The sequence below is a fragment of the Balaenoptera ricei genome, chromosome 8 (assembly GCF_028023285.1).
Source record: "Balaenoptera ricei isolate mBalRic1 chromosome 8, mBalRic1.hap2, whole genome shotgun sequence".
Lineage (NCBI taxonomy): Eukaryota > Metazoa > Chordata > Mammalia > Artiodactyla > Balaenopteridae > Balaenoptera > Balaenoptera ricei.
The window spans coordinates 74441010-74465670 of NC_082646.1; the positions used below are offsets into that span (position 1 = coordinate 74441010).

Genomic DNA, 24661 nt, shown 5'->3' on the forward strand with positions numbered 1-24661 from the left:
TGGAGATGACACAGGTGGAGGGGAGAAGTCTGTGTGAAAGATTCTTTTAATGTATTTTTTTTTTAATTTAATTTAATTTTTGGCTGTGTTGTGTCTTCATTGCTGCACAAGGGCTTTCTCTAGTGGCAGCGAGCAGGGGCTACTCTTCGAAGCGGTGCGCAGCCTTCTCATTGTGGTGGCTTCTCTTGTTGCTCTAGGCATGCCGGCTTCAGTAGTTGCGGCACACAGGCTCAGTAGTTGTGTCCCGCGGGCTCTAGAGCACAGGCTCAGTAGTTGTGGTGCATGGACTCAGCTGCTCCGCGGCATGTGGGATCTTCCCAGATCAGGGATCGAACCTGTGTTCCCTGCATTGGCAGGCGGATTCTTAACCACTGCACCACCAGGGAAGTCCTGAAAGATTCTTTTGAACTCTGGATTGACCACATCAAGGGATAGTCACAGTTCCTGATGGGGTCTGCAAAATGAAGTTATGGAGGTATATCCCTGAGCTGACTTTCTCTGTGTACATTATAGAGAGACTATTCAAACCATTTTAGCAATTATTCATTTTCTAACTGTACAGGTACCATGTTAGGGGCTGCGGAGACTTAATTAAGCTCCAGAAGTGTGTGTAGAAGACATCAAAATTGACTTGAGCAGTTAAGTCATAACTTGGGCCTTTCAACCATGATTACACTTAAAACTTTTACGTTGTTTAATGGTCATTTGGTCAGCCTGTTTACAGTGGCATATGGGACTTGCAAAGGTAAACAAAAGTTTCAATTCAGAGTTTTTAAAAAAACAACTAACTTAATATTTTTAAATTAATTTTTTACAAAGTAAAAGGTATAGCTAATAAATACTTGAAAAGATGCTTAACATCATTAGCCAGTGAAATGCAAATCAAAATCACAGTGAGATACCGCTTCACACCCAGTAGGGTGGCTATAATAAAAAAGATAGTCAATAGCACGTGTTGGTTAGGATGTGGAAAAATTAGAATCCTCATATATTGCTGGTGGTAGTGGAAAAAGGTGCAGCTGCTATGGAAAACAGTTTGGCAGTTCCTCAAAAAATTAAACATGGAGTTATGGAATTGACCTAGCAATTCTACTCCTAGGTATACAACCTAAAGAATTCAAAATATGCTAACACAATAACCTGAACACAAATGTTCATAGTAGCGTTATTCATACTAGCCAAAAAAGTAGAAATAACCCAAATGTCCATCAACTGATGAATTGATAAACAAAATGTGGAATATCCATACAATGGCAAATCTATTCAGCTGTAAAAAAGAATGAAGTGCTGGGACTTCCCTGGTGGCGCAGTGATTAAGAATCTGCCGGCCAATGCAGGGACACGGGTTTGATCCCTGGTCCAGGAGGGTCCCACATGCCTCAGAGCAACTAAGCCCGTGTGCCACAACTACTGAGCCTGCGCTCTAGAGCCCACAAGCCACAACTACTGAGCTCACGTGCCACAACTACTGAAGCTTGCACACCCTAGGGCCCGTGTGCCGCAGCTACTGAGCCCGCATGCTACAATTACTGAAGCCTGTGTGCCTAGAGCCTGTGCGCTGCAACAAGAGAAGCCACTGCAATGAGAAGCCTGCACACCCCAGTGAAGAGTAGCCCTCGCTCCCCGCAGCTAGAGAAAGCCTGCGCGCAGCAACGAGACCCAATGCAGCCAAAAAAAAAGAATGAAGTGCTGATTCGTGTTACAACATGGTTATACCTTGAAAACAATGCTAAATGAAAAAAGCCAGACACAAAAGGCCACATGTTATATGATTTCATTTATATGAAATGTCCAGAATAGGCAAATCTATATAGACTGAAAGTAGATTAATGGTTGCCAGAGACCGAGAGAATAGGGGGAGTGGGGAGTGACTACTAATGGGTATGGGGGTTATTTTTAGAGTGATGAAAATGTTCTAAAATTGGATAATGGTGATAATTGCACAACCTTGTGAATATACTAAAAACCACTGAATTGTACAATTGAAAAGGGTAAGTTTTATAGCATGTAAATTGTATCTCAAAAGAGCAAAAACAAAACATGTACCTACAGTGGGCATGAAGCATGAATGAGAAGTAAACTTTGTTGTCATAAAAAATAATTGTGGGAAGAGGAGGTAATTCATGGTTAGGGAAAGATTCTGTGGAGAAACAAACCATCCTTCTATTAGAGATTCATAATGCAGAGTAGCTGATCTGAAGTTCTGAAAGTCTTATGAATATGGAAACTTATTTAGCTTCATTGAGCCAGTATCTCCCAAACATTTCATTATAAAAAACATTTATTCACGACAATCATGTTGAACTAGTGTCCTAGAGAAGAGTGAATCTTGGTCTTGAGCATACGTATGTAGGGGGATCACCTGGATTGTTTGTTAAAACAGATTCTGGGTCCCCACCCCAGAGATTCTGATTTCAGAGGTCTTGGGTGCAGGCTGAGAATTTGCATTTCTGACAAGCTCCCAGATGATTTTATCCTTCAGGTTTGAGAACTAAACTTTGAGTAGCATCTTTATAGAATAGTCAAATCCTGTACCTTAAATGGGTGAATTTTATGGCATGTGAATTATATCTCAATAAAGATGCTAAAAAATTTGATATACTAGAAATAACACTAAAATGTGGATTCTAGTGATTTTGTTAATGTAAGACAATGCTCTATGAGTGACTTGTTTCCATTAAAAATTTCTTCATCTATAAAATGAGTCACTGTTCTATGTACTACGTAGGGTTGTGGTGAAAATGAGGCAATGTACTCTTCCAAATTGTGTTCTGTAGATAAAAACATGTTACTTTAAAAAAAAAGTCCATGGCCAGCTAAGTTTGGGAGTCTCTAAATTAACAATGCATATTCCAGATTGATGGTCAGACCATTATTTTTGACTTGGATCCTAATATCACTCTCTCTACATAAAATCAATTAAGTATGAGCTTTTTATTCATTCTAATTCTTGTAGTAGATCCTCTGGAGCTACAAAGATCCTTATGAAGTAGAAACTGAATAAGCAAGGTTTGAATAATATTGTTCCTCTTTTGCTTCAACGCTGTTACATCCTGCTTGATATTTTATTGAGCTATCTATCTGAAAAATTATTGGCCAAACAGAATTTTAACATAAGACTATTGGCTATGATAAAATAATGTCTAGGAAAGTTAAGAGAATACTTGTAGCCAGTTATTTGTCTCTTTTAATCAATTTATGTTCATAGAGCAACTTATTTTCAAAATTCAGTTGAAGCTAATTTAAATATTATATCCAGAAATAATTTTGGCTCTTTAGTATTTCAATAGAGAAAAAAATAAATAGTTTTCCCTTCTCCCTTTTTTTAAAAAAAAATTTATTTATTTATTTGGTTGTGGCAGGTCTTAGTTGCGGCAGGCGGGCTCCTTAGTTGCAGCTCGCCAGCTCCTTAGTTGCAGCATGTGGACTCCTTAGTTGCAGCATGCGAACTTCTGGTTGTGGCATGCATGTGGGATCTAGTTACTTGACCAGGGATCAAACCCGGGCCCCCTGCATTGGGAGTGTGGACTCTTAACCACTGTGCCACCAGGGAAGTCCCCCTTCTGCCTTTCTTAAACTTGGACTATTTATTTTAAAAAAAATTGAGTCCCTCATTACTGTCTTTATTTGAAGCTTTTATAATTAACCAAATGTTTTCTTATACTGTATAAGCAGTTTAAACTTTAAAATTTTGTTTACTTGTCATTTTAATTTTAGCTGAAAAGCATTTCTTTCCTGATTTTCTTTAGTGATCTATTTTAAGCATTATTTTTGATGTTATAATCTATTTTTAACCCCTTTCTTAGAATTCTTTTGTTGAATTAAACTTCCTGAAATTAAATATATTATTAATGTGGCATTGGGAATGCATGTATATATACTTTGAAAACATCTTTTCAGGACCTTAATATAATTGTACCTTTATTTCAGATGAAGTGGAGGACCATCCTACTACAATATTGTTTTCTCTTGGTTACATGTATACTTACTGCTCTTGAAGCTGTGCCTATAGACATAGACAAGACAAAAGTAGAAAATGCTCAACCTGTGGACAGTGCAAAGATAGAACCACCAGTAAGTGAATGCTAAAGATAACCTTGTGGAAAGAATTTTAACTAAAATATTGCTAAGAATTTATTACTTATAAAATTAGACATTTAGGAACTATTTCTGAAATAGCAGTAAAAAGAGTATTGGATAAGCATATGTTCTTTAATATCAGACAAAGTTTTTTTAATGTAGTTATATTAGATATATATATCTAATTAGTATATTAGATAGTGTATAGAAGAATTAATCATAATACATTTCCAATGTAGAGATAACCAACCAAGAAAACGTATTATATTCAGAGAAGAGACAGATAACAATGAGGAGAGACAGGTGACAAGGGGGTAAAACCAATTAGTATATTGGTTAAGTATTCATTGTCTAAGCCATATAGAAAATCTACCTTTATGTAAGAGTAAAACATGACATTGGTTCTGATACAACTCTCTTCATTTGAGAAATACAGCTTTTAACTTTGACTGCCCAAACTATCAAAGTAGGTATGTCTCAATGCCATTTTGCTAGATGGTTTTTTTTTTTGTTTTTTTTTTTTTAGGATTGAAATCTTTAGATACAGGAAAGGAAAAACTTTCAGAAGAGTTATTGTTTGTTTCTTAATTTGAAGGATACTGGACTTTATTATGATGAATACCTCAAGCAAGTGATTGATGTGCTGGAAACAGATAATCATTTCAGAGAAAAGCTCCAGAAAGCAGACATAGAGGAAATAAAGGTAAATGTAATTAAATAATTATTTAACAAACACTTGAGCATGCCAGACACTGAGCTAAGTATTGGGATTACAACAATAAGACTTGGGACTTCCCTGGTGGCACAGTGGTTAAGAATCCACCTGCCAGTGCAGGGAACACGGGTTCGAGCCCTGGTCTGGGAAGATCCCACATGCCACGGAACAACTAAGCCCGTTTGCCACAACTACTGAGCCTGTGCTCTAGAGCCCGTGAGCCACAACTACTGAGCCCACATGCCACAACTACTGAAGCCCACGCACCTAGAGCCTGTCCTCCGCAGCAAGAGAAGCCACTGCAATGAGAAGCCCGCGCACCGCAAGGAAGAGTAGCCCCCGCTTGCTGCAACTAGAGAAAGCCCGCGCGTAGCAATGAAGACCCAACGCAACCAAAAATAAATAATTAAAACAAACAAACAAACAAAAAACAAAGACTCATTCTTAGCCCTTAAAGAACCCTCAAGGGAGACTAATATCCAGAAAAAGATTACTAAGATAAATATACACTGAGTGTATAATACATTTTGGAGATACAGAGGATGGACACCTAATTCAGTAGGAAGCAGTGGGGGAAAGTGGGAAGTCTTTCTTCCTGGTAGAGATTATGCCTGTGCTTAAATATGTGGCTGAGAAAAGGAGAAAGACTGGGAGACATGCTAGGCCAAGGTGCAAGGGAACAGAGACAGGAATATATAGGAACCTGGAAGGAGTAACTGTTGCTGGAACCTGGCCTGGGAAGTGGAGGCCATGACTGGCCAAAAGATGAGGTTGGAAAGAGTCATGGGCTAGATGACAGAGGGCCTTGTACATCATGGTAAGGGGCTTGAATCATGATGTGAGGACAGCAGGAAGCTATTCAAAGGTTTAGCACAGGTTTAGTTCTGGTGTTTTAATCAGGTCCAGATTAATAGAAGACGTAACGGGCCATATCTTATCTCAATAGGGGAGGTTTAATTATTTGCCTCTGTCCTAAGAACCCTATTTATTTGACATTATCCTAGCCCTAGACATCTCCTTAGTACTCACGATAAAGAAAGGTTGTAAAAACCAAGATCTGACGTGAGAGATTCTTTTAAAGCCCACCCTTGAAGGGTAATGAATCCACTTAGTTGGGTTTATCTTAGAGTCAGCAGTAAAAAAAAATTTCCAATGATTTAATTTTAAACTTTCAGTTATACCTCTCAAGATAGTTTTATTGGTTTGCTTATGTTATTTTTGTTTATCTGTTTTTAACTTTCCTAAAAAGTTATCTTACCTGGAACTTTGTTTGAAGGAAACTTTCTGAATCAAACATACTTATTTTAGTCTCCGTCCCTGGTCTGGGCCCCTGTAAAAGTCTGACCCACATTAGGTTGTGGCCACTATCAGAACCTGTGTGTGGCTTTTATTTATTTTATTTTATTATTTTTTTTAAAAATAAATTTATTTATTTATCATTTATTTTTGGCTGTGTTGGGTCTTTGTTGCTGCACGTGGGCTTTCTCTAGTTGCCGTGAGCGGGAGCTACTCTTCGTTGCGATGTGTGGGCTTTACATTGCGGTGGCTTCTCTTGCTGCAGAGCACGGGCTCTAGGCGCTCGGGCTTCAGTAGTTGTGGCACTCAGGCTCAATAGTTGTGGCTCACGGGCTCTAGAGCGCAGGCTCAGTAGCTGTGGCGCACGGCCTTAGTTGCTCCATGGCATGTGGGATCTTCCCGGACCAGGGCTCAAACCCATGTCCCCTGCATTGGCAGTTGGATTCTTAACCACTGCGCCACCAGGGAAATCCCTGTGTGTGGCTTTTAGTTCACAGCTGTCCTCCTGGAGGCTGTGAATTTTTCTGGGAGAATGGTAACAGCCTTAAGCCAATAATTCCCTTGAATTATCTTTATTTTATTTTATTTTATTTTTTTGAATTATCTTTTTTTAATTGAAGTATATTTGACATACAGTATTATATTAGTTTCATATGTACAACATAGTGATTTGACGTTTGTATACATTGTGAAATGATCACCACAATAAGTCTAGTAACCATCTGTCACCATACAAATTTAATACAATATTATTGACTTCATTCCTCATGCTGTACATTACATCCCCATGACTTATTTATTTTATACCTGGAAGTTTGTATCTCTTGATCCCCTTCACCCATTTTACTCCTCCCCGAAACTCCCTCCACTCTGGCAACCACCAATTTGTTCTCTGTATCTATGAGTCTGTTTTTTGTTTGGTTTAGTTGGTTTGTTTGTTCTGTTTTTTTAGATTCCACATATGTCATGCGGTATTTGTTTTTCTCTGTCTGACTTATTTCACTTAGCATAATATCTACAGTCCCCTGAACTGTTTTGAGAATAATCTTGTGTTTCCTTGAAAAATTCATTTGAGCTGTGGAACTAATTTCCTGGGATGAATGATATTTAATGTAGAACTTTCAATGTCTCTTATTTACTTCAGTTAGGACTAAGAGCGTTATTTGGGGGCTAACAGACAATGTGGGTAACGGGAGTTACTATATAGAGATAATCAGGGAAAAAGAAAACAACAAGCTTGCCTTCTTCAGTATAGGAGAATACTTTTATAACTGTCTTCCTTTCACAGTCAATTTCTATTTCCTATGGGGTTGTGTGGGGGGAGACAAAATGAAGTAAGTTAAACAGTTGTTTAATGAAAAAGAAATTGAGTAAAAATAGACAATAAAAATCAAGCCCACAGAATCATTACAAACAGCTGAGCAAAGACTCCTGTCTCAGGAAAAACTGGAAAAAAAAGAGAAGTTGTCCTTTGTTGTCAGCTAAGCATTTTGAAAGGAGAATCATACTATGTTTCTTCACTTACCAAACATTGCTAACTGGGAAGATTATGGCTTCGCCCACACCACTTCCCTGAATGTACTTCTGTGAAGGATGTCAGTTGACTTCCTTATTTTTTTTTTTAATTAAAAAAAATATATATTTATTTATTTATTTGACTGCACCGGGTCTTAGTTGCGGCAAGTGGGATCTTTAATTGCGACATGTGGGATCTTTAGTTGCAGCATGCAGGATCTTTAGTTGCAGCATGAGGGACCTAGTTCCTTGACCAGGGATCGAACCCGGGTTCCATGCACTGGGAGCATGGAGTCTTAACCACTGGACCACTAGGGAAGTACCTGTCAGTGATTTCTTAATTTCCAGATCTAGTGAGCACCTTTTATTCCTCTTCTTACTGGATTCCTTTATTTTATCTCAGTGGTTCTCAGATTTTAAATTGTTAAAACAGATTTCTGGGCCCCACCTCCTGACTTTCTGATTCAGTAAGTCTAGGGCCTCCATAGCTAAAGTTCCCAGGTGATGCTGATGCTTCCACTTTGGGACCACACTTGAGGACTATTGTTTTATCTAATAATAATGACCATTCTCTCCTTGAAATGTACTACTCTTTTTGCTTCTGTAACAGCATATTCTCTTAGCTCTCCTTCTCCCTCTCTGAACATTCTTTCTTGGTCTTGCTTGAGGCGTTTCTTTTCCTTCCCTTCCTCCCCCTTGACTCAGTCCTGAAGGGTCTGTGTGCCTGATTGCTAGTTAGACTTGCAGTTTCTGATTGAAAATGCATTTTTAAACAAGAGAAGGTAAACCACTAGCTATTTTGTCTCTTAAATTTTGGAACATGAATAGAATTACTCATCTATGAAAAAAAGTAATCAAAGGAGACAACCTAAAAAAGATGAATTTTGAGAAGTTATTTATATATGGAATGACTAAAGCTTAAGGAAGCCACATTAGTTTAAAAAAAACTTTATTGAAATATAATTCACATACCATAAAATTTGTCCCTTTAATGTATACAATTCAGTGGTTTTATTATATGTACAGAGTCACGTAACCATCGCCACTATCTAATTTTAGAACAATTTTATTTCCCCCCAGAAGGAACCCTGTACCCATTAAGCAATCACTCCCCCTTTCCTTTCTCTCCTCAGCCCCTGGCAACCATTAATCTACTTTCTATATCTGTGGATTTGCCTATTCTGGACATTTCATATAAATGGAACCATACAAAATTTGGCCTTTTGTGCCTGGCTTCTTTGACTTAGCATAATGTTTTCAGTGTTCATCATGTTGTAGCATGTATCGGTGTATTCATTCCTTTTAATGGCTGAATAATATTCCACTGTATGGATATTCCATATTTTATCAATTCATCCGTTGATGGACATTTGGGTTATTTCTACTTTTTTGGCTTGTATGAATAATGCTGCTATGAGCATTCATATTTAAGACTTTATGTGATGACTTCCCTGGTGGCGCAGTGGTTAAGAATTCTCCTGCTAATGCAGGGGACATGGGTTCGAGCCCTGGTCCGGGAAGATCCCACATGTTGCGGAGCACCTAAGCCCGTGTGCCACAACTACTGAGTCTGTGTTCTGGAACCAGTGAGCCACCACTACTGAGCCTGGGTGCCACAACTACTGAAGCCCACGCTCCTAGAGCTCGTGCTCCACAACAAGAGAAGCCACCACAATGAGAAGCTTGCACACTGCAACAAAGAGTAGCCCCTAAAAAAAAAAAAAAAAAAAGAGTAGCCCCTGCTCACCGCAACTAGAGAAAGCCCAAGCGCAGCAACGAAGACCCAATGCAGCCAAAAATAAAATATAAATAAATAAATAAATAAATTTATTTTTAAAAAAAGACTTTATGTGAACATATGTTTCAACTCTTTAGGTATATACCTAGGAATGGAATTGCGGGGTCATATGGTAACTGTGGGTTTAACTTATTGAGGAACTGTCAAAATTGTTTTCCAAAGTGCCTGCACCATTTTACAATTTAAGTTACTTTTTGAGTTTCTTCTTTGTGCTTTAATTATGCTTTTCTAAATTATATGGTTTTTAGACATCTTGATTTTAGAGTTATAAACTGAATATCTTCTGAAAGAAATGCTGTTTGTAATATCAAATTTATCTAAAATAGTCAAAAGTATCACTACTTTATTGTAACCCTATTTTTAATATATTGTGTCTTATCTAAAAATGCAATGGAATAGATAAAATTAATTTATTATTTTTGTTAACAGAGTGGGAGGCTAAGCAAAGAACTGGATTTAGTAAGTCACCATGTGAGGACAAAACTTGATGAACTGAAAAGGCAAGAAGTGGCAAGGTTAAGAATGCTGATTAAAGCTAAATTGGATTCCCTTCAAGGTAAGTGCTAAAGAAAAGGCAGGAAAATTCCAATATTTGGTTGTTAAGGTCAGTTTACAGACCATGTTCCTATAGTCAAAATTTAATGTTAGTATTGATTTGGCTTCCCTTATTTTTTAAAAAAATTTATTTATTTATTATTTATTTATTTAGGCTGCGCCGGGTCTTAGTTGCGGCACTCGGGATCTTCATTGCGGTATGCAGACTTCTTAGTTGCGGCATGTATGTGGGATCTAGTTCCCTGACCAGGGATCAAACCCAGGCCCCCTGCATTAGGAGCATGGAGTCTTACCCATTGGACCACCAGGGAAGTCCCACCTTCTCTTAATTTTTAAAATTTAAGTTTTTGAATAGGTTATATATTCACATCGTTCAAAAATCAAAATGATTAGCCTTAAATAATTACATCAATAAAAAGGAAGAATGAAAAATAATGAATTAAGCCACTGATTTAAAAGAGGAAAAATAACGTCAAAGCAAACCAAAAGAAAGTAGAGAGAGAAAATCTAATTAGAACAATTTCCATAGATGAAATAGAACAATTGTCAGAGCTAGCTCCACAGAAACACCAGGTTCAGATAGTGCCAAAGGGAATTCCACCAAACCATTAAAGATCAGATTGTCAGTGCTATTTAAAGTATTCCAGAGCATAGATTAAGAAGGAAACTTCCACACTCTTATTATGTGTTGATGCCAAAACCAAAATTATTGGACGTTAAAAGAATATTCTATCATAGCAAGTGGAGTTATTTCAGGAATGCGAGATTAACTTAATTTTAGGAAATCTAATACTGTAAATTATCATATGAATAGATATAAGAAGAAAGAAATTTTTGGTGTGACAAAAGAAATTGTAAAGTCAAAGGACAAATAATGAATCGGAATAAATCTTTGAAATTTGTATTTTTTTTAAATTAAGACAATTTTTTTTAGTGCAGTATAAGGTTCACAGCAAGATTGAGGGTAAGGTACAGAGATTTCCCATACACCCCTGTCCCCAGACGTTCATAGCCTCACCCAATACCAACATCTCCCAACAGTGTGGTACATTTGTTAATATTGATGAACCTACACTGACACATCATAATTACCCCAAATCCATAGTTTATATTAGAGTTCACTCTTGGTGTTATACATTCTATGGGTTTAGGCAAATTTATAATGACATGTATCAACTGTTATAGTATCATACAGAGTAGTTTTACTGCCCTAAAAATCCTCTGTGCTCTGCCTATTCATCTTTCTATATTCTTTTAATTTTAGACTATGAGAAGATTAAATAGCTATGAAGCAGAGTTTTTGAACTGTGAAGATATCTTAAAGAAAGTAATCTCATTGTTCATATGATCATCTCCATATATTCAGAAAAGGCATTTGACAAAAATTAACACCCCTTCTTAATTTTAAAAAAGTAATAAAATAGTAATCAATAGATACTTCTGTAACATGATCAGATATGTCCAACTCAGCTACACATTGGGGAAACACAAATATATTTTCTCACTAAAATCAGAAACAAAACAATGATGCTCACTGTCACCACTACTAATTAATATTGTTTTGGAGGTACTAGCCAAAGCAATTATACAAATGAAAAAATTGGAGGTAAAATAATTGGAAAGTAGGGGATAAAACCATCTCTATTTGCAGGTAATATAATTATTCACTTGGAAAACCCAAAGAACTTGTCTGAAAAACTTAGTATATACAAAAGGAAAATTCAACAAGGTAAACAATATGCAGAAATCAGTGTTTTTCATATGTACAAACAACAGCCAATTAGGAGATATAATGGAAGAAAAGACTCCATTTATGATACCAACAAAGATAAAACACCCAGAATAAACCTATTAAGAAATGTGCAAAACTTACAGATAAAAACTTTAAAATGCTCCTGAAGGACACGAAAGTAGACTTGAAAAAAGGGGAAGACATAACATCTTTTTGATACAAAGACTCAACATTATGAACATGTCAGTTCTTCTTAGGTTAATTTACAAATTTAACATGATCCAAATAAAAAGATGTACTTTTTTCCCCTGGTACTAGCCAAGTTAATTTTAAAGTTCATATGAGAAGGGAAATGAGCAAGAAAAGCGATGTGCCTCTGACAAAGAACAAAGAAGAAGGACTAGATGTATTAGATATTAAAATATATCACTAAGACTCAGACATTAGAACGTTATGGTTTTGTCATGTAAGTAGAAAGACCAGTGGAACAAAATAGAAATTCCAGAAATAAAATTAAATACATGTGGAATTTAGTTTGAATTAAAGGTGGTATCTCATTATTAGTGAGATAAAGATTTAAAAAAAATAAGTAGTCTTGATAGAGTTGGATAGCCATTTGGAAAAAGGTACAGTTAGATTTATATCTCATATACATCAGAATAAGTGCTTATATAAATCAAAGATTTAAGTGTAGAAAATAAAACCATAAAAGCAACAGTTGACAACATAAGTGAATTCCTTTATTGTCTTGGAATGGCCTTTCTAATTATGAATCAAAATCCAAGGGCCAGCTTTGGCAAGTGGGAGACCCTTCAAGCTGGCTCCTGTGTCCTTGTAACATGCCCCCATAGGTTGGTTATCTGGGTGGTTCGTTGTCATCAATAAATATCTGAATACTTACTAAGGGTGGAATAGCAGTTCTTAAACTTCAGATTGCATAAAAATCACCTTAGGGAGCTAGTTAAAAATGCAGATTACTGGATCTCACCTCCAGATACTCTGATTCTAGGGATGAGTAATCTGCATTTTATCTTTTTATTTTTTTAAAATAGTTTTTTATTATTTATTTATTTATTTTTATTTTGGCTGTGCCGGGTCTTAGTTGCAGCATGTGGGCTTCTTAGTTGCTGCATGCGAACTCTTAGTTGTAGCATGCATGCAGGATCTAGTTCCCCGACCAGGGATCGAACCTGGGCCCCCGCATTGGGAGCATGGAGTCTTACCCACTGGACCACCAGGGAAGTTCCTGCATTTTAAACACGTACCTCTGGTCAATGGATCATATTGGAGAAATTGTGTAGAGCAGTAAACTCTCTGCTGGTGAATAGACTTAGAAAACAAGTACCAAATACTCTTTATCCTGAAACTAAGGATATCAATGAGAGGTGAATTAACTCATACCATCCTACTTCAGCTGGTCAGACACACAAGGTAATTCCATCCTTGAAGCCAGGCCTAAGGTGGTTTGAGATTTCTTTGCCCTTAGACAACTTCCATCCCCTTAATCTTGGCAATATTTTCTTTATTCCAAGACAGGGGCTGAATTTCATTATCTAAAGTAAACTGTTTTATATGCTTAGAAAAGTTATGAGTATTTTCTCATTGATTCAAAATTTATGAATTAAAATTTCTGATAATTTGAAGAAGGGCTTAAAGTGTCTTAATTTTGCGGGGTTGTGTGTGTAATTTTTAAAGTAGGCAATACATTCACATGGTTTAAAAAAAGAAAGTGTAAGAAAGTATATAGCAAAAAGTTCCCTGATATTTTTGTACTTTATCAGTTCCCACTGCCCCCTAATACCATCCTTCCTGAGTTTCTTTACTCATATATAAACAAATACAAATAAAAGTTCTTATTTTTCCTCTCTTTTATACAAAAGATACATGCAATACACGTTTGCAGCTTATATTTTTCCTTTACTAATATATTTTGGAGATCTTTCTGTATTAGTACATAGAGGCCATCATTTTTTTTCCAGCAACTGCGTAGATTTCCCTTATATAGGTATACCATAATTTATTTACCAGACCCCTCCCTGTTGATGGATATTTGGGTTATTTCTAGTGAACACTCTTGTACCCATACCACTATGTATCCATGTAAGATTATCTGTAGGATAAGTTCCCCACAATGAAACTGTTAAACCAAAGGATATATGTATTTGTAATTTTGGTAGATACTGCCACCTCCACAGAGGGTGATCAATACCCATTCCCACCAGCAATAATTTCTCACAGCCTTGCTAATTATAAGTATCATCAAACTTTAGGAGTTTTGCCACTCTGTTAGATGGTATAATTTTGCAGGTTTAATATGTATTTCTCTTATTTTGAGTGAGGCTAAGTGTCTTTTCATGTATTTCAGTGACGGGTCGTATCCTTTAGGGCTAGGTTTTGTAACAGATCTTTTCTTCATAAGTAAAACTTCTAGTACAAGGCCATACTGAGAATTCAGTGAAAGCTTAGTTGAACTAAATTTCGCTGTTTCTTACTTTCTGGCGTAACAATATGTTCCAGGCTCATCTTGTACTTTATACCCTGCCCTAGCCCTGGAATTAGCCATTTCTCTGAGGATTCCTGGTTCTTAATTTTAGTGCAAAATGATGTTACAGACCAAGAGATGGCACTAGGTGTGCTCAATACTCCTGGGATATATTTTCTTCTTGACACTTCCATAGGACAGAGATAGGAAATACATGCATGTCTATACACATATGCATGCACACACATATATATAAATATATATTCATACACATGCATATACATGTGAAACATACATGCATATATGTGTACACATTATATATGTATGTTTTAGAAATAATAAGTTCACACAGTTAGCACTAATTCCCATCCCTTTCCCCAAGTTTCTTTCTTGCCTTCCATGATTTTCATGTTTGTATGTTCTTTTTTCCTAAGTGAGAACCCTGACTTCTAACAAATCAACACATGTACATATTTTGCTCAGTTCTATAATACAACTGAAATCGTCCAGAATCGCTTCACTCATTCAACTACAATACACTGTAGCTTGTTGTTTTTTTTGTAAGTTCTTTACAAAGAAAATGATGTTTCTTTAAAAATCAGTCATAATCAGGGACTTTCCTGGCGGTCCAGTGGTTAAGACTCTGTGCTTCCAGTGTAGGGGGCGAGGGTTCGATCCCTGGTGGGGGAACTAAGATCCCACATGCTGTGCTGTACAGCCAAAAAAAAAAGTCATAATCAAATGAATTTACTGAATTAGATTTTTATTGTTCCATAAAGGATTAATTGGAGCAGCATACAAATAGTTCCTTCATATAAATTTTAGAGCAATTCTTTTTAGAAATTCTTCTTAGGACTTCCCTGGTGGTCCAGTGGGTAAGACTCTGTGCTCCCAGTGCAGGGGGCCCGGGTTCGATCCCTGGTCGGGAAACTAGATCCTGCATGCATGCCACAGCTAAGAAGTCCGCATGCCTCAACTAAGTAGTCTGCATGCCACAACTAAGAAGCCCACATGCCTCAAGTAAGCATCCGCATGCCGCAACTAAGAAGTCCACATGCTGCAAATAAAAGATCCCACATGCTGCAATTAAGACCAGGTGCAGCCAAAAAAAAAAAAAATTCTTATAAAAAAAAAGAAAGAAATTCTTCTTAGACCTTTGGTGAGGGTAGTATATTAGAGTTTATCTAATTAAAAGTAGGAAATTTGGTACTTTTACAATAATGAAAAAGTTTTTACTGTAAATTATACTGCTAGCTAACTAGTCTTTCTTTTTTTTTTTTTTTTTTTTAAATATTTATTTATTTATTTATGGCTGTACTGGGTCTTCGTTTCTGTGCGAGGGCTTTCTCCAGTTGTGGCAAGTGGGGACCACTCTTCATCACAGTGCGCGGGCCTCTCACTATCGCGGCCTCTCTTGTTGCGGAGCACAGGCTCCAGTCGCGCAGGCTCAGTAATTGTGGCTCACGGGCCCAGCCGCTCCGCGGCATGTGGGCTCTTCCCATACCAGGGCTCGAACCCGTGTCCCCTGCATTGGCAGGCAGATTCTCAACCACTGCGCCACCAGGGAAGCCCCCTTTCTTGAAATAACATTAAAATGTACACATTAAATTGTATTCCATTCTAGATTCAAGGGCATTACCTTTGCCTAGAATAACAATATGTACGATATTCTAAAAGAAAATATGAACTTTTAAATCTAAAACTTTGCATTTTCTTATAAAATCCTATAGGAATTAATATGAATGCTTATTCTTTTTTTTAAAGGAAATCACCACATCAATTTTAAATTTATTTATTTATTTATTTATGGCTGTGTTGTGTCTTCGTTTCTGTGCGAGGGCTTTCTCTAGTTGTGGCAAGCGGGGGCCACTCTTCATCGCGGTGCGTGGACCTCTCACTGTTGCGGCCTCTCTTATTGCGGAGCACAGGCTCCAGACGCGCAGGCTCAGTAATTGTGGCTCACAGGCCCAGTTGCTCTGTGGCATGTGGGATCTTCCCAGACCAGGGCTCGAACCCGTGTCCCCTGCATTGGCAGGCAGATTCTCAACCACTGCGCCACCAGGGAAGCCCCCTGAATGCTTATTCTTATGTATTATTTATATTAATGTTTCTAGCTTCTAATAATTTATTGTTTACAGTTTTCTCATTTTCTTTCAGATACAGGCATAGACCACCACGCTCTTCTAAAACAATTTGATCATCTAAATCACCTGAATCCTGAGAAGTTTGAATCTACAGATTTAGATATGCTAATCAAAGCGGTGAGACTCATTTCAAAATGTGTTATCTTTGTTGTGCCTTTGAGGTTTTGTAATTTGACAAGTAAATTCCAGAAAGTGGTAGTATAACTTTTACATACTCTCTAGAATATCTTTAAAGGGAGATAGCTTAACCCTTATTAGTATAGATAATAATGTGGACATACAGGTCTGTAATCCCTTGCCAACAATTCCAAAATCCAAAATACTATAAAAATGGAAACCTGGCTTGAATTATAGTAAGGCTATTTATAGGTTTTATTTAGCTTACTTAGTGTGAGTATTTATAGATTTTGATAAGGAAGTACTAATCTGTTGGGTTACAGACTCTTCAGGGGTGTTATATGATATGGCATATATGCCATATGTCTTTTCTAAAATCTAGAAAATTCTTAGACACATCCTGCCTCAGGGATTTTAGATTATAATTTGTAGACCTCTCATGTACTGTATGAAGTTAGCAAATTAGATGTTCTAGCCTGGGTGTTACTAAATTTAGTTAAGTCGTTAGGAACTGTTCTAGTTCTCTATACTGTACAGATTTGATACAGTCCCTTACTTTTTCTTCTTTTAAAAATAAATTTATATGTTACTTGCTTATGAGGAACTTCCTAAAGTTGAAGCTAGCTTTGAACTTTTACTTTCTTTGAATGCCTACATCTCTGAGAATAATAATGACTAAAATAGAAGGGTAAAATTTAAAACAGAAGTCAAATATGTTTTGGCCCTCCTATGCTACCTTCTGTTAGAGAGTATGCTATATGCAAGAAAGCCTTTGTTTGTATTTTTCAAGCACATCTTCTTATTTAATTTAAATATTGCATTATAGGCTACAAGTGATCTGGAACACTATGATAAGGCTCGACATGAAGAATTTAAAAAATATGAAATGATGAAGGAACATGAAAGGAGAGAATATTTAAAAACACTGAATGAAGAAAAGAGAAAAGAAGAAGAATCTAAATTTGAAGAAATGAAGAGAAAGCATGAAAATCATCCCAAGGTTAATCATCCAGTAAGGATTATGACTTTGTAAAACCATAGTTAGATGAAGATACTTCTTTGTGCCAGATAGAAGAATTTTATAAGTTATTAGTACTTAAAATCTTGATTCTTAATTCTGCAAAGTTTTTCAATTTTATATTTTATTTTGAGCCTATATACATAGATTATAGTTTGTTTTGAGTGGTTTTTTTAAAATTGATTCACAGGGAAGCAAAGATCAACTAAAAGAAGTGTGGGAAGAGGCTGATGGATTGGATCCTAATGACTTTGACCCCAAGACATTTTTCAAATTACATGGTAACAGATTTGATACAATATTAATATTTATATCTTTTGTTTGAAAAATTATAGATGCTTTACTCTTAATTGATTTCTGCCAAGGTTTGCTAATCGAGTCCTATTGATAGTAAACATTTAGAGTTTTCCTCTAGGGTAGTATAGTAGTCTTTATTGCTCGTCTGCAGTATAAAATATTTTAGGTCAGTAGCTATGTCTTTATACTTGCTTTTACTTTTGAGTCATTATATGACTTATTACAAGTTTCTCTGTAAAATGAAGGCATTTCTGTGTCTAGCTAGGTTATATCTAATGGACTTTATGCTCTAATATTAAAATTTACTTTTAGTCTTATAGCATATTGCTTCACTTTATATTTTTGGAAAAAATGGTTAATATATATATTTTTCTAAATAACTATGATGAATTATGAATAAGTAGTGAATTGTTATCAGTTGGACTGATCTGAGGCTTCATAAAAAAGAAAGACACCTTTTTCTGTAGCATGTTGATGCTTCATGTTAAGTAATACTTTTGCAAACCATTTGTAATTAGTTATATTTTAACTATCAATTTTCTAAGGCATTAAAATCAGTTTTTGCATTTGTAACTTTTAAACTTTAGATGTCAATAGTGATGGCTTCCTAGATGAACAAGAATTAGAAGCCCTGTTTACTAAAGAGGTAAATGAGTTCATTAAGTATTCAGTGGTTTTGCTCTGTCTTTTTTCCTTCTATTATCTTCCTTTCTTTTATGTTGGTTTAAAATTTTTCTTTTTAGTTGGAGAAAGTATATGACCCCAAAAATGAAGAGGATGATATGGTAGAAATGGAGGAAGAAAGGCTTAGAATGAGGGAACATGTAATGAATGAGGTATGTTTGAAAAGTTTATCTGTTACTTCTGTGGATTTTTCAAGTTCTTGCAATAAATCTTATTGTAAAATGGAAAATAAATATACATAATAGATATTTAATTGGATTTTGCGTTTTTGATCCAGAACAGTCAGTAGGTTCCCTTAGTGTAAATAAAATTATTTTGTAACTGCTTTAAAATATTTTAAAATATTAAGATGCTGCTGCATATAAAAGAATGCTGTAAAACATTCTTTTAGAAGTAAAAAATAATGTAGTCCATTATTTGATATTTTAAATGCTGTATTAGTTTTTGCTAAGAAATTAAAAAACTCAATACCTTAATGGTTTATAACAACACGTATTTATTTCTTGTTCACATTATTAAGCTGAAAACTCTGAAATAGCTATCATAGGCAGGGTAACTTAAGCCCACTTTTTTGTTGTTTTGTTTTGTTTTGTTTGTTTATTTGTTTTTGGCTGCACCACGTGGCTTGTGGGATCAGCTTGTGGGATCTTAGTTCCCTGACCAGGGATCGAACCAGGGCCCTTGGCAGTGAAAGCATAGAGTCCTAACCACTGGACCACCAGGGAATTCCCCAAGCCCACTGTTTTGCTTCAGTGATTTTCACCTGATATTTGAGCTATTCATGGTAAATTGGGATTTTTGTTGAGTGCTGTCTTCCAAGTAACAAATGAATTTCTTTGGCCATCACAGAGTTCACTTTTGTAACTGAATTTGCCATAGTCTATAAGAGCCATTAAACAGGGTTTGGAAAGGTTGTCAACTTTAGCTTTGATTTAGTTAGTTGTTTGTTTTTAGGAAAACAATGTTGGGAGCATTTTAACTTAAACTCCTTTACTCTTGGCTAAAACAGTTTTCTTTCTGGAAAGATTGTTTTTCTTGCCCAAGCACTTGGCTTTGAAAGGAGGTATGGTGAGTAAGGAAAACAATACTAGTCTACCCAGTCATATCAGCAGACTCAAACTTGGTGATCTTTGGGGGTATCAGTTATTTTCAAATTTGAATTATATAGAAGAGAAAGTTATCTATTTTCTGATTCTAGGATAATGTTGAGTGTCCTGTTTTGATTTTTTTCCCTCAGTTTCTATGGATGTTAGGCTAGCCCTAATTGCTGTATGTTTATGTAGTAGCATCTATTAGAAGAATTTCTAGTATCTAAATAATGTGAAAGAGTTATTTTATTTTACATGTACATTTTCCTTTAATCAGGTTGATACTAACAAAGACCGATTGGTGACTCTAGAAGAGTTTTTGAAAGCTACAGAAAAAAAGGAATTCTTGGAGCCAGATAGCTGGGAGGTAATAGAACCTACGTGAAATGGGATGTATGGTTCAAGAAATTCTACATCAGTCTATTCTGCTTTTAACTTTTATTCGCCATTATGTTTGCATGTATAGTTTTACCATCTTGGCTTTTCATATAAAATGTCACTATAAAATAATGAACTTGATTTCTTGCAAAGCTGGGACAATTGATCTCTATTGGTAATCACATTGCATGTAATTATATCTTTCTAAAATCGTACTTTTTTTATGTGTAAAATAATGTTCATTCTTGAAAATTAAAAATATGGATACAGTTAAAGTATGAATTAGAGGTTACATGTAATTCTACCATCTGGAGGTAGGCACTTAAATTATGCATTGTGTTATGCCAGTTTGGAAATCGTTTGTATATTTAGTATATGCATATATAGCATATAGTGAATAAATAGTGTACTGTCCCATTTTTAGCTTACATATACACATAAATTCATATCTATATATTTTTTTAAATGGCTTCATATATTCTCTATATAAATGACTTTGTATGTTTGTGAAATTCTGTTTTTTTAAAATATAACAATATTTCATGAACATTTTCCAGTGCCATGTCTCAAAATCTCGATTTAAAAAATGACCACTTAGCATGCAGTTGTGTGGTTGTAGCATAATTTATACAGCCATTCATCCAGATTCAGACATTATGGGTCAATTCTAATTTTTTTTTACTGTGATAAATAACATTATGACGACTATCCATTTGTTCATGCATTTGGGGGCATCTGTGATGATTTCCCTGGGATTAATTCCTGGGAATAGAACTATTCTCAAGTTTTATGAACATTTTTTAGTTTCTAAATATATCTGTCAAATTGCTCCTGAAAAGTATTTGAATTTATACCATGGTTTACTGTGTATAAGTGAGTGCATACACATCTTGAACAGAATGGTTGAGAGGTACCAAACAAAGTAGATTGAAAATAGAACATTGTCGATGGGCGCGAGCCACGGCTATCAGTGTGGACACCAGCGACAGGCATGAAACACTAAGTCTGCTACTGCAGCCACCAAGAAGCCTGTGTGCAAGCACAGGTCACTATCCATACCACCCCAGGAGTCTGTGCAGCCCGCCACTGCCAGGGTCCGGTGATCCAGAGACAACTTCCCCAGGAGAACACACAGCATGCCTCAGGCTATTGCAACGTCATGTCAGTCTCTGCCGCCGCAGGCTCGCCCCGCATTCCGTACCCCTCCCTCCCCACTGGCCTGAGTGAGCCAGAGCCCCCTAATCAGCTGCTACTTTAACCCCATCCTGACTGGGCGAAGAACAGACGCCCTCAGGCGACCTACATGCAGAGGCGGGGCCAAATCCAAAGCTGAACCCCAGGAGCTGTGCGAACAAAGAAGAGAAAGGGAAATTTCTCCCAGCAGCCTCAGGAGCAGTGGATTAAATCTCCACAATCAACTTGATGTACCCTGCATCTGTGGAATACCTGAATAGACAACGAATCATCCCAAAATTGAGCTGGTGGACTTTGGGAGCAACTGTAGACTTGGGGTTTGCTTTCTGCATCTAATTTATTTCTGGTTTTATGTTTATCTTAGTTTAGTAATTAGAGTTTATTATCATTGGTAGATTTGTTTATTGATTTGGTTGCTCTCTTCCTTTTTTTTTATATAGATACATATATACTTTTTCCTTTTTCTCTTTTTCTGAGTGTGTATATGTATGCTTCTTTGTGTGATTTTGTCTGTACAGCTTTGCTTTTACCATTTGTCCTAGGGATCTGTCTGTCCATTTTTTTGTTTTGTTTTGTTTTGGTTTTTTAGTATAGTTTTTAGTGCTTGTTATCATTGGTGGATTTGTTTTTTGGTTTGGTTGCTCTCTTCTTTGTTTCTTTCTTTTTTTGTTACTTTTTAATTTATTTTATTTTGAATAATTAAAAAATTTTTTTAATTTTAATTGTTTCCTTCCTTCCTTCCTCCCTCCCTCCCTTCCTTCCTTCCTACAGGTGTCAGACCTGTGCCTCTGAGATGGGAGAGCTGAGTTCAGGACAGTTGGTCCACCAGAGACCTCCCGGCTTCACGTAATATCAAACGGTGAAAGCTCTCCCAGAGATCTCCATCTCAACACTAAGACCCAGCTCCACTAAACGACCAGCAAACTACAGTGCTGGACACCCTATGCCAAACAACTAGCAAGACAGGAACACAACCCCACCCATTAGCAGAGAGGCTGCCTAAAATCATAATAAGGTCACAGACACCCCAAAACACACCACCAGACGTGGTCCTGCCCACCAGAAAGACAAGATCCAGCCTCATCCACCAGAACACAGGCACCAGTCCCCTTGACCAGGAAGGCTACACAACCCACTGAATCAACCTTAGCCACTGGGGGCAGACACCAAAAACAACAGGAACTACGAACCTGCAGCCTGCAAAAAGAAGACCCCAAAGACAGTAAGTTAAGCAAAATGAGAAGACAGAGAAACACACAGCAGATGAAGGAGCAAGGTAAAACCCCACCAGACCAAACAAATGAAGAGGAAATAGGCAGTCTACCTGAAAAAGAATTCAGAGTAATGATAGTAAAGATGATCCAAAATCTTGGAAATAGAATGGAGAAAATACAAGAAACGTTTAACAAGGACCTAGAAGAACTAAAGAGCAAACAAACAATGATGAACAACAAAATAAATGAAATTAAAAATTCTCTAGAAGGAATCAATAGCAGAATAACTGAGGCAGAAGAACAGATAAGTGACCTGGAAGATAAAATAGTGGAAATAACTACCACAGAGCAGAATAAAGAAAAAAGAATGAAAAGAATTGAGGACAGTCTCAGAGATCTCTGGGACGACATTAAATGCACTAACATTCAAATTATAGGGGTCCCAGAAGAAGAAGAGAAAAAGAAAGGGACTGAGAAAATATTTGAAGAGATTATAGTTGAAAACTTCCCTAATATGGGAAAGGAAATAGTCAATCAAGTCCAGGAAGCACAGAGAGTCCAATACAGGATAAATCCAAGGAGAAACATGCCAACACACATATTAATCAAACGATCAAAATTTAAATACAAAGAAAAAATATTAATAACAGTAAGGGAAAGCAACAAATAACATACAAGGGAATCCCCATAAGGTTAACAGCTGATCTTTCAGGAGGAACTCTGCAAGCCAGAAGGGAGTGGCAGGACATATTTAAAGTGATGAAAGGGAAGAACCTACAACCAAGTTTACTCTACCCAGCAAGGAACTCATTCAGATTCGATGGAGAAATTAAAACCTTTACAGACAAGCAAAAGCTAAGAGAATTCAGCACCACCAAACCAGCTTTACAACAAATGCTAAAGGAACTTCTCTAGGCAGGAAACACAAGAGAAGGAAAAGACCTACAATAACAAACCCAAAACAATTAAGAAAATGGTAATAAGAACATACATATTGAAAACTACCGTAAATGTAAATGGATTAAATGCTCCAACCAACAGACATAGACTGGCTGAATGGAAACAAAAACAAGACCTGTATATATGCTGTCTACAAGAGACCCACTTCAGAACTAGGGACACATACAGACTGAAAGTGAAGGGATAGAAAAAGATACTCCATGCAAATGGAAATCAAAAGAAAGCTGGAGCAGCAATTCTCATATCATAAAACAGACTTTAAAATAAAGACTATTACAAGAGACAAAGAGGGACACTACATAATGATCAAGGGATCGATCCAAGAAGATATAACAATTGTAAATATTTGTGCACCCAACATAGGAGCACCTCAGTACATAACGCAAATGCTAACAGCCATAAAAGGGGAAATCAACAGTAACACAATCATAGTAGGGGGCTTTAACACCCCACTTTCACCAATGGACAGATCATCCAAGAAAATAAATAAGGAAACACAAGCTTGAAATGATACATTAAACAAGATGGACTTTATCGATATTTATAGGACATTCCATCCCAAAACAACAGAATACACTTTCTTCTCTAGTGCTCATAGAACATTCTCCAGGATAAATCATACCTTGGGTTACAAATCAAGCCTTGGTAATTTTAAGAAAATTGAAATCGTATCAAATATGTTTTCCGACCACAATGCTATGAGACTAGATATCAATTACAGGAAAAAATCTGAAAAAAATACAAATACATGGAGGCTAAACAATACACTACTAAAGAACCAAGATATCACTGAAGAAATCAAAGAGGAAATCAAAGAATACCTAGAAACAAATGACAATGAAAACACGACAACCCAAAACCTATGGGATGCAGCAAAAGCAGTTCTAAGAGGGAAGTTTATAGCAATACAATCCTACCTCAAGAAACAAGAAACATCTCAAATAAAGCAACCTAACCTTACACCTAAAGCAGTTAGAGAAAGAATAACAAAAAAACCCAAAGTTAGCAGAAGAAAAGAAATCATAAACATCAGATCAGAAATAAATGAAAAAGAAATGAAGGAAACAGTAGCAAAGATCAAGAAAACTAAAAGCTGGTTCTTTGAGAAGATAAACAAAATTGATGAACCATTAGCCAGACTCATCAAGAAGAAAAGGGAGAAGACTCAAATCAATAGAATTAGAAATGAAAAAGGAGAAGTAACAACTGACACTGCAGAAATACAAAGGATCATGAGAGATTACTACAAGCAACTCTATGCCAATAAAATGGACAACCTGGAAGAAATGGACAAATTCTTAGAACAGCACAACCTTCCGAGACTGAACCAGGAAGATAGAAAATGTAAACAGACCAATCATAAGCACTGAAATTGAGGCTGTGATTAAAAATCT

At 36.4% G+C, this 24661-nt stretch overlaps 1 protein-coding gene and 1 non-coding gene across 8 annotated transcripts in view; one reads left to right on the forward strand and one right to left on the reverse strand.

Annotated features, from left to right (window-relative positions):
• Positions 1–24661, forward strand: part of NUCB2 (nucleobindin 2) — a 109640-nt gene that overhangs the window by 77640 nt on the left and 7339 nt on the right. For 5 of the 7 annotated variants that reach the window (XM_059931207.1, XM_059931206.1, XM_059931208.1 and 2 more), the window contains 9 exons: positions 3931–4074; positions 4676–4783; positions 9834–9960; positions 16331–16434; positions 17261–17446; positions 17643–17733; positions 18337–18395; positions 18493–18585; positions 19799–19888. In XM_059931207.1, the coding sequence (XP_059787190.1) occupies positions 3931–4074; positions 4676–4783; positions 9834–9960; positions 16331–16434; positions 17261–17446; positions 17643–17733; positions 18337–18395; positions 18493–18585; positions 19799–19888 (1002 nt within the window). Of the gene's footprint in view, positions 1–3930; positions 4075–4675; positions 4784–9833; positions 9961–16330; positions 16435–17260; positions 17447–17642; positions 17734–18336; positions 18396–18492; positions 18586–19798; positions 19889–21864; positions 22403–24661 lie in introns of those variants that run through there. The other 2 variants (XM_059931211.1, XM_059931210.1) reach the window with 2 other exon arrangements.
• Positions 19086–19158, reverse strand: TRNAS-CGA (transfer RNA serine (anticodon CGA)). Its single transcript has one exon. It is a non-coding gene; the product is annotated as a tRNA-Ser (tRNA).